This window comes from Helianthus annuus, chromosome 7 (genome assembly GCF_002127325.2).
Source record: "Helianthus annuus cultivar XRQ/B chromosome 7, HanXRQr2.0-SUNRISE, whole genome shotgun sequence".
NCBI classification, from domain to species: Eukaryota; Viridiplantae; Streptophyta; class Magnoliopsida; order Asterales; family Asteraceae; genus Helianthus; species Helianthus annuus.
Genome location: NC_035439.2, coordinates 77802180 through 77812178, shown reverse-complemented (window position 1 = coordinate 77812178; position 9999 = coordinate 77802180). Strand labels below are relative to the sequence as shown.

General features: G+C 37.4%; 1 protein-coding gene across 2 annotated transcripts; it reads right to left on the bottom strand.

Moving 5' to 3' along the window:
- Nucleotides 1-571: 571 nt before the first annotated feature.
- Nucleotides 572-9767, bottom strand: LOC110868047 (probable disease resistance protein At5g66900). Of its 2 annotated transcripts, none has more exons than XR_004863250.1 (6): nt 4579-5721; nt 2869-3252; nt 2615-2762; nt 1840-2053; nt 1544-1768; nt 572-1484 (listed from the first exon to the last, which is right to left on the bottom strand). XR_004863250.1 is itself a non-coding variant. In XM_035975566.1 (6 exons), exons 3-6 carry the CDS (start codon nt 3226-3228, stop codon nt 1744-1746), a joined length of 747 nt encoding a protein of 248 aa, XP_035831459.1. In that variant the 5' UTR covers nt 3229-3252; nt 4579-4870; nt 9380-9767; the 3' UTR covers nt 572-1743. The 2 variants fall into 2 exon arrangements, 1 of the variants encoding a protein (XP_035831459.1); XM_035975566.1 differs by adding an exon at nt 9380-9767 and having other exon boundaries at nt 572-1768; nt 4579-4870.
- Between the last annotated feature and the right edge of the window lie 232 nt (nt 9768-9999).

Here is a 9999-nt window from a genome sequence, read left to right as displayed (position 1 = left end):
TAAAAGTTGACCGATTAACAAGGAAGTGTACGTTGGTGAAGGTGTACATGGGGTAGAAGAAGTCTTCTTCTAGCCGGTTCTTTAGGATAAAGTTTAGTTTTTTATTGGTTGTTATACTCCCACGTTTGTACTATGCAGCCTCTTCGTTTTATTGAATAAGTAACCAATTCACAGTAAGCTTTTCTTCCACCTTCTGCAAATCATATACACGTTGAGTGAGTGTGTATTTTGGGCCTGGAACCAACACAATGATCATCGTAATTTCTTAGTTCATAATTAATTACTATAATTTTAGATAACTTGAATGTAATTTGTTTAAACAAAACTTTAACATAACTCCTCGTAAAGATTGATGAGGAGAATACTGTAATTGTTAACATGTAGGTTTTATCAACCTATTGTTCCAATAGGACTTTTTGTGGTAGTTAATTTGACTATATAATAATAATAATAAACAATAGAAGCTAGCAAGCAGGCATAAATACAAAGTTTATAGATCTCCTTAGAACAACTAATGGTATTATGATGACAATGACAGCAAATTAAGATTGGAACTCGCAGGTTGCGCGTATCCAATAATCATGGATTCTCTAATAAAATAACTATTATCAAAATCATGTACATAACATACAATTTTCTTTCAGATAATTACATAATATGCAAACAATATATCTAACTAAAATGCTTCACAAAATCAATGACAAATGCAGGATCAATAACACTTACCGAACGATCTTCATAAAACTTTCAAACCTGTCATCTTCAAATTACGAATAATGCTTTTCAGCTCCATCCACAAGTACAATGCCTCCTCGTCGCATATCACATCAACAACTTGCTCATCTTAAGCACTTTCAGGCCACATAGTTCACCAAGTTCTTCAGGCAGATCACTTATACTCAAACAATCAGATATATCAATGATACTTAGACTGCACAAGCTTCCAATAGATTGTGGTAACTCTTGCAGCTTCGTGCAGCAATGAAGACTCAAGAATTGAAGATCTGATAAACTCCCTAATCCTTTTGGGAGAACATGAAGCTCTTGGCAATTGGTGATGCTGAGTTTCTGTAGATGAACAAGATTACATAGTCCTGATGGTACTTCTTTCAGATCATAACACATATCGATTTCAAGATCCGTGAGATTTGATAGTATGTAAGGAAGCTCAGTGGAACAAGTCATCAAAGCATTACCTATCTCACACATAACAAATGAAAGTTTCCTTGTATTCCTTAATGCAAAGATGAGTTGAATAGAGGAAATCGAAACGTGTTGGAATCTGATTGTTCTTAGGTTGGATAAACACTCCATGAGGGAAAGACTGTGTAGCTGACAAGGATAATCAATAGTTAAAACCTTCAGTTGTCCCATTCTTTTGATGAACTCGGCTAGCGTGTAATCTTTACTCCTTATATTTAGTGTCAATACTTCAACTTTAGGTGCATGTAGATCATAATACCAGATTGAGCAAAATGCTGCATCTACAATTAGATATTTTTATGTAGGGTCAATCATAAAAATGAATAGAAAGAAATGAAACCTGTTGAAATAGATAAGATACGGGCATTGATGGGTTGTTCGGTTTGTGCAATCCACCATGTGGGAAACTCATTCCTATGGACGTCTATGAAAAAACGTTTTCTTTCTGCAACAGGTTCAATTCTTGAGTGCTCAGCAGGTGGATGGCTAGTTCTCTTAGCAAATCATGTTGTGTAACGTAAAGCTCATTACAATAGCCGTCTACTTCACCAGCATTTTTTTTTTCCTGTAAAATCATATGAAACTTAGTTTAACAATGGAAAAAAGACATCTAAAATAATGCAAGAAATCATTTACCTTACTGAAGAAAGATTGATGAGATTTCTTAATGAGAGTTCAAGAAGATTTTCACTAGTGGACGTTCCCTCATCATCAAGATTGTACAATACCACCCACATATCCATAAGAACCGTGGCTGAAATCCGTTCATCTTCAGGAAATGAGCCCAAATCCAAGAAACATTCTTTAACATTAGGCAACTCATCCAGTGCGTCGACACTTGACTTCAGACCTATGTTGTCAAAGACGCAAGGCGCAGGCGAGGCGCATCGGCCTCGCCCGGAGCCTAGGCGCAAGGCGCAAAAAAAGCGTGGGCTTTTTTAAGAAAAGCGCACATAGAGAAAAAAAATATAAAAAATATGTTATGCTTTGAATATAAAACTAAAAAACTATTATATATGCCATTTAAGATCATGTAGCTAATAGTTAGTAGCAAAAGTTTAGGACTTATATGTTGTAAGTTTTGGGGGGTGCAAAAATGAGTTTCTGAGCTGGAATTTGGTTGAACTCGTGCGTGCCCACACGAATGCAGCTCCGAAAACCCGGGCCCGCGTGAGGCTGTTTTTGCACGCACTCGGTTTCATTTTTTTCTTTTTTTCAGTTTTCCTGCTTATCCACTGCGCCTCAGCACCGTTTTTGCGCCTAGGCGCGCGCCTTTTTGCGCCTCAGCAACGTTTCTTTCAAAAAAACCCATTTTTGCGCCTAGGCTACCACCAGGCGCTATAGGTGCGCCTCGCTGCGCCCGGGTGCCTAGGCGCGCGCTTTTTGCGCTTTTGACAACATAGCTTCAGACTATGAAGTATGTTGCTGTTTGACTGCAACATGGATCCACTTTCCGACCATTTCTTGAGAGTTGTTTTCCATTTGAACGCAGGTTGTCCGCATAGTGAAGCACCCGCTACAGTTAGAGCCAATGGAAGTCCCTTGCAGAAATTAACAATCTACATCCAGAAGAGCAATCAAAGTTAGAAATACATTGCTATATATAAAAATGAAACATCTATGTATGTTCAAGAATTCAGGAGTATTTTATTTTTCTATCTCTACCTTGTTCACGAGATCATCTGTCACGTTAATGGGAATTCCATCACGTGGAAATGCAGAGTAGCAAAGAAGAGTTTTTGCATCTTCATTATTCAACAAGCCCAACTCATATGTAGAATCAAACCTTGGAAACAAGAATCTTGACGTGACCAAAACTTTGTATCCTGGTATTTGAAACATAAGATCCTGAATAATGGACTCAGATTCAGACCACACATCATCCAGGACGAGTAGCATGTTATTTGATTTCATTCGCTTCACAAGGTTTTCAAGTTGATTCCTGGCGTCTTCATCGCTTAGAAATATGTTTAAATATTTGCTGGATAATGATTTGAAGACTTGATAATCTAGAGACTGTAACATATATGATATGCTCACCAAATATATCTGTCAAAATACATGTACATTACAGTAAGAACATGATGATCACATTAAAAATAGTTCGACATACACACAGTTATAGATGCTTCTATACCTAATAAATAAGTAACTGGTTGCGCCATTTATCACAATTCTATGAATCCAAGATTTCCTTTTCCCGCTTCTCTTATTTCACCTTCTATTTCTTAATTTAGAAAAAGTTAACTCCTAAATCATATTTTATCTTGAAATATCTTTTAATATTCCTGAATCTTCATAACTAACAATTAAATATTCCTTTATTCAACCTGTGTAATATAGAGGTTTCTAACCTAGTATATTAATACAGGAGTTAATTACTGTTTTCGTCCCTGTGGTTTGTCAAAAATCACTATTTCAGTCCATTAGTTTAAAAATTGCGATTTCAGTCCCTGTGGTTTCACTTTCGTAACCATTTCAGTCCACCTCCATTAACTCCATCCATTTATTCTGTTAAGTACATGTGAATTGACCACAATGCCCTTATGAATAAAAAACTAGAAGATACCTAAATGAGTTAATTACTGTTTTCATCCCTGTGGTTTGTCAAAAATTACTATTTCAGTCCCTGTGGTTTCACTTTCGTAACCATTTCAGTCCAGTCTCCTAACACCGTCTATTTTACCATTAAGTTTTTAATGAAATACCTAAATTACCCTTGCGTTAATTAAATATGGACTTATATGATTTTATTATTGGATTTATGTGATTTTATTGTTGTATGACATATGGACTTAAATTGAATTGTAGGGTTCGACCCACCATGGCTTTAGTAGAAGTAGAAGTCTGGCATTATTTTTATATATATGGTTCTAAAATTTTAATTTTGGATTTTAGAATGAGATAATGTCCAGGTAAACATTATTTTTCAAAGTTATTATATTAATTGATGCTGCTAGGAAGATATTAATTGCGGTGGGGTAATGGGTCGCTGGACATTAAGAAGGTGGGGTTGTGATGCCGGAGACTGGACTGAAATGGTTGCGAAAGTGAAACCACTGGGACTGAAATCGCAATTTTTAAACTAATGGACCGAAATAGTGATTTTTGACAAACCACAGGGACCAAAACAGTAATTAACTCATTTAGATATCTTTTTGTTTTATTAACAAGGGCATTATGGTCAATTCACATGTACTTAACAGAATAAATGGATGAGGTTAACGGAGGTGGACTGAAATGGTTACGAAAGTGAAACCACAAGGACTGAAATCGCAATTTTTAAACTAATGGACTGAAATAGTGATTTTTGACAAACCACAGGGACGAAAACAGTAATTAACTCTTAATACAGAAATAAACGACTATAAGTACCTTTTATTTGATTGTCATGGCAGAGCAGCTTGACCAAAGTGGTCTTCCCACAGCCTGCAGGACCTGAAACCACCAACACTCGCGTGCCATTTTCGCGCAGCCTAAGCTTCAACTTGACAAGATGCCAATTAAACCCAACAATATGCTCCCGAACCTCTGGAACTCCACGCAAACCACGATTTGCACGCAAATGAGTAGCAACAGAAAGTACTTGATCCATTTTGTCTGCTAAATCATAAATCCCAACCAAACTCGTCATGCCAGTGCTCATCATTATCGCCGGCAAATCTATCTTAAAAAACATCAACAGCTCATTGTTAAGCCGAATAATCTTATTCGAATAAACAAACTTTTGGTACACATTCCAGAATTTAATCCTTGAGCACTTAACAACAAGCTCTTTCCCTCTTTCTAGATGGAAAATGAATATTTTTGTCTCGTTTTCGGGACGATCCAACACCCTGCTCAACCTCGAGCTTTCACGCAACATCGGCTAGATAACCTTTAGAGTTTTTTCAAGGCCTTTAACTAGGGTTTTGATTCTGGCAGTTTGTATAGTTTGCCCTAAAACTACTTTCAGTAACTCATTGATTCCAAACTGTAAAGCAGTCTCAGCTACAACAGACATTGATACTTACACACACAAGTTTATATATGAAGCCCTAACAAGATTTTGTGTATTGTTTTGGAATATAACCCTAATTGAAGATGAAAATAAAGGTATGATGGATGTATAAATTAAGAAAATAGGAGATCAAGTGAGGGTAATAGTACCCAGTAGCATGTATATGCAATGGGCTAGGGTTCTTCTTGCAGGTGGAAAATGAAGCTTCCATTGAAGTGCACTCAAAACAGAATGAAGCTTCCACTTAAGTGCACTCATATCAAAATACAAGTCAACAACTTAACATGCAAGTTATTTCCTGACTGACCCCTAGAGGGAGTTCTGCTTTACGCCCGGCAGACATCTTTGTGTTTGGATGGGAAGAGGGGAAATACGCTTGTGTAGACCTAACTGGAGTCTCCCCCCTTGTCGGGCTCAAGGACAAGGGCTTTGTCGTAGGGCAAGCGGTGCTCAAGGCAGAGGCGAGCAAAGTGGCAAAACATGAAAAAGCCTGCCTGGAGAATCAACATGTGTTTGTCCCGTTTGCGTTTGATACCTTTGGTGGTCTCGCTCCTGACGCTGTGCGACTTTTGAATCGGGTTCAAAAAGTCGTTAATAGTAATTCTTCGTCGCTAAAGGTTTCAAACTTTGTATTTAGTAGAATTGGTTTTTCTATTCAAAAGGGGGTGGTGGCGCAACTTGTTGCCCGATTACCTGTCATTGCTTTGTAATTGCCCTTTTTCGTGTGGAATGATATTTTTCTTTTAAAAAAAAAATTAAATAAATCAGATTTTAATAATTTCTATATATGAGTTAATTACGGTTTTCGTCCCTGTGGTTTGTCAAAAATCACTATTTCAGTCCATTAGTTTAAATATTGTGATTTCAGTCCCTGTGGTTTCACTTTCGTAAGCATTTCAGTCCATGTGGTTTCACTTTCGTAACCAATTCAGTCCATTTATTCTGTTAGTACATGGACTGAAATGGTCACGAGGTGGAGTGAAATGGTTACGAAAGTGAAACCACATGGACTGAAGTCGCCAATTTTTAAACTAATGGACTGAAATAGTGATTTTTGACAAACCACAGGGACGAAAACAGTAATTAACTCTTTCTATATTTATCTATTAGTGAAGATTAATCCTAACTCAGGAAATTTTTAACTTTTGAACAAATTTTCCTTTATCGATCCCATACTAACTAAAAGTTAACTCAGTTAGCTTTTGCTTACGTGAACTATCACATAACACGTTAGCAAAACTTTGCCACATAAACAATTCATATCATCAAAATGTTGACTTTTTTGCCACATAAGATGGGATCGATAAAGGAAAATATGTTCAAAGTTGAGACTATTACTAAACATTTTCTGAGTTAGGATTAATCCCGGCCAATACATCAATATTATTGTAATCTAGTTTTCCTTTTTTTCTTAAATACTTCACATGAATTTGAATAAGCAGTTGGATATTTTTGTTTGTATTTTTTATATAAATTATATTGAAACTGAGTCGTATTCGGTATATATAAAAATATTAATACACCTTAGTTTGCAGCAAAATTTATATATCAAAATATAGAGAAAAAATAAACATATTGTGTAATTTATTTCAAACAAAATTAAAAGTTAAAAAACATTTAAATAGTATTAAGAGCTTTGTTCAAACCGATGGAGACAGGTGAAAGGTAGAAACGAAATTTACTTTCAGCATTTCCAGTACCAGACATTTCAAACTCTCACAAACACGTCAGGTCACCTACTATATTATATTAGTTCTAGAGTTAATTACTGTTTTCGTCCCTGAGGTTTGTCAAAAATAACGGTTTCAGTCCATTAGTTTAAAAATTGCGATTTCAGTCCATTAGTTTCATTTTCGTAACCATTTCAGTCCACTAACTTAACTCCATCCATTTATTTTGTTAACCATGAGTTAATTAACTAATTCAGGGACGGTTTGCGTCAGTTTTAAAAACACAGGGACTTAAGTGTAAACTCTAAAACATAAAAAATAGTAAATTTCAAAAAATCAAAAAAAATCCAAAAAATCAAACAAATTCCAAAAAATTCTAAAAAATAATAAAAATTCTAAAAAATCATAAAAATTCTAAAAAATCCAAAAAATCCGTTTCGGCGCGAACTGTTTCGACCCGAACCGTTTCGAGCTGAACCGTCCGTACCGTTTCGACTCGAACCGTTTCGAGCTGAACCGTTTCGACACGAACCGTTTCGACCCGAACCGTTTCGAGCTGAACCGTCCGAACCGTTTCGACGCGAACCGTTTCGACCCGTACCGTTTCGAGCCGAACCGTTTCGACCCGTACCGTTTTGAAGCCGAACCGTTTCGAGCTGAACCGTTTCGAACCGAACTGTTTCGACCCGTACCGTTTCGAAGCCGAACCGTTTCAAGCCGTACCGTTTCGAACCGAACTGTGCCGTTTCGAACCGAACCCTTTCGAGCTGAACCATTTCGAACCGAACCGTGCCGTATCGAACCGAACCGTTTCGAGCTAAACCGTTTCGAACTGAAACGTTTCGAGCTGTACCGTTTCGAACCGTACCGTTTCGATGCGAACCGTTTTGAACCGAACCCTTTGGACCCGAACCGTTTCGAAGCCGAACCGGTACGGTTTGATACAGCACGGTTCGATACGGCACGGTTCGCGTCAAAACGGTACAGCTCGAAACGGTTCGGTTCGAAACGGTTCAGCTCGAAACGGTTCGGTTCGATACGGCACGGTTCGGTTCGAAACGGTTCAGCTCGAAAGGGTTCGGTTCGAAACGGCACAGTTCGGTTCGAAACGGTACGGCTTGAAACGGTACGGCTTCGAAACGGTACGGATCGAAACGGTTCGGTTCGAAACGGTTCAGCTCGAAACGGTTCGGCTTCGAAACAGTACGGGTTGAAAAGGTTCGGATCGAAAAGGTACGGGTGGAAACGGTTCGCGTCGAAACGGTTCAGCTCGAAACGGTTCGAGTCGAAATGGTTCGGGTCGAAACGGTACGGACGGTTCAGCTCGAAACGGTTCGGATCGAAACAGTTCACGCCGAAACGGATTTTTTGGATTTTTTAGAATTTTTTTGATTTTTTAGAATTTTTATTATTTTTTAGAATTTTTTGGAATTTGTTTGATTTTTTGGAATTTTTTTGACTTTTTAAAATTTACTGTTTTTTATGTTTTAATGTTTTAGAGTTTACACTTAAGTACCTGTGTTTCTAAAACTGACGCAAACCGTCCCTGAATTAGTTAATTAACTCAAAGTTAACAAAATAAATGGATGGAGTTAAGTTAGTGGACTGAAATGGTTACGAAAATGAAACTAATTGACTGAAATCGCAATTTTTAAACTAATGGACTGAAACCGTTATTTTTGACAAACCTCAGGGATGAAAACAGTAATTAACTCTTAGTTCTAAACACCCAATTATATCTTAAACACTACATTTTTCAAAATCATTTTAAATATTACAACAATGTTACTGTGATTTGTGTGTGAGAGAGAGAATCGGTGGCAAGTTCATACATTAACCCATTATAAAGAGTAAAATGCCCGTATAGTCCCTGTGATTTAGTGAAATTTCACCTTTAGTCACCAACTTTTGGAAATTACACCCGTGCTCCCCGTGGTTTGTGAAGTTGTTACTCGGATAGTCCCTAGAGTGGATGGCCGCTAGTTTTCGCCGTTAAGTCCATATAAAATTACTAAAATGCCCTTACTCAAGAAAAACAATAATCTTTTTATTTACTAAAATGCCTATTGGCCCATCCCCACCCTCACTTCTTCTTCATTTCAAAAAACACCACCTCCAACCATACATCACCACCTATCTCCACCATAACTACCACCCTGCAACCACCATCATTAAATTCAACCCCTACTTCTTACATTTTCCGATAAGATAAAAATTTGAAACATCTTCCCATTGTCATAGAGTTTATATAATATTCCAAAAAGTGCAAGATTTTTCTATGGTTATGAAATTTGGCCAAAGGCAATATAAAACTAAAACAAGAGTGGCAGTGACATATAATGAAGTTGCCAATGATTCCAGCAAATCATCTTAAAGATTTACCTTTTTATAATTCCATTTAATACTTCATATTCAATTTCTATCATACAGACATACAGTCTTCAATCTTCTTGCACCGAACGCTAATTAAGTTCAAAGAATATAATTTCATTAATGATAAAATTACCAGGATAGAACAACGTCATTAAGGCCCATTAAAGGTCGACGCCTGCCGGAACTCCTTTTCCGGTCATTTTTTCCCACCACATCCACCATTGTTGAAAGTTGAAACCCACCATTGATGTCCACCAAAAATCGACACCGGATCCCTGACTATTATAAAATCCAGCTACGGATCTTTGATGGTGGTGTTAAGATTTGGGTTCATGGAATCCGATTGAGGGGGTTATAATGATTAAAGGAAGAGGGTGGTTGGCATGGTCTCAGTGTAATGTTGTTCGGCAGTGATTAAAGGAGACAATGATGATGGTATATCTCTGCAACACACGGTCGTGATGGTGGTGTGTGCGGTGAAAGGGGTGGTCAGAGTGGGTAGTGGTGCTGGTGGGGTAGAGAAGAAGGAAGAGGTTGGTGAGGTGGGGAAGGAGTCAGGGCATTTTAGTAAATAAAAAGATTATTGCTTTTCTTGAGTAAGGGCGTTTTAGTAATTTTACATGGATTTAATGGCAAAAACTAATGGCTATCCACTCTAGGGACTATTCGAGTAACAACTTGGCAAACCACGGGGAGCACGGATGTAATTTCCAAAAGTTGTGGACTAAAGGTAAAATTTCACCAAACCATAGG

Bases quoted from the DNA above. Each gene is read 5' to 3' on its own strand.
- LOC110868047 (XM_035975566.1), bottom strand. From the start codon at position 3,228: ATGTTACAGTCTCTAGATTATCAAGTCTTCAAATCATTATCCAGCAAA. The intron at 2,763-2,868 runs GTAGAGATAGAA...TTCTGGATGTAG, and splicing joins CAGATGATCTCGTGAACAAG to ATTGTTAATTTCTGCAAGGG. The intron at 2,054-2,614 runs GTCTGAAGCTAT...TTGACAACATAG, and splicing joins AAACAGCAACATACTTCATA to GTCTGAAGTCAAGTGTCGAC.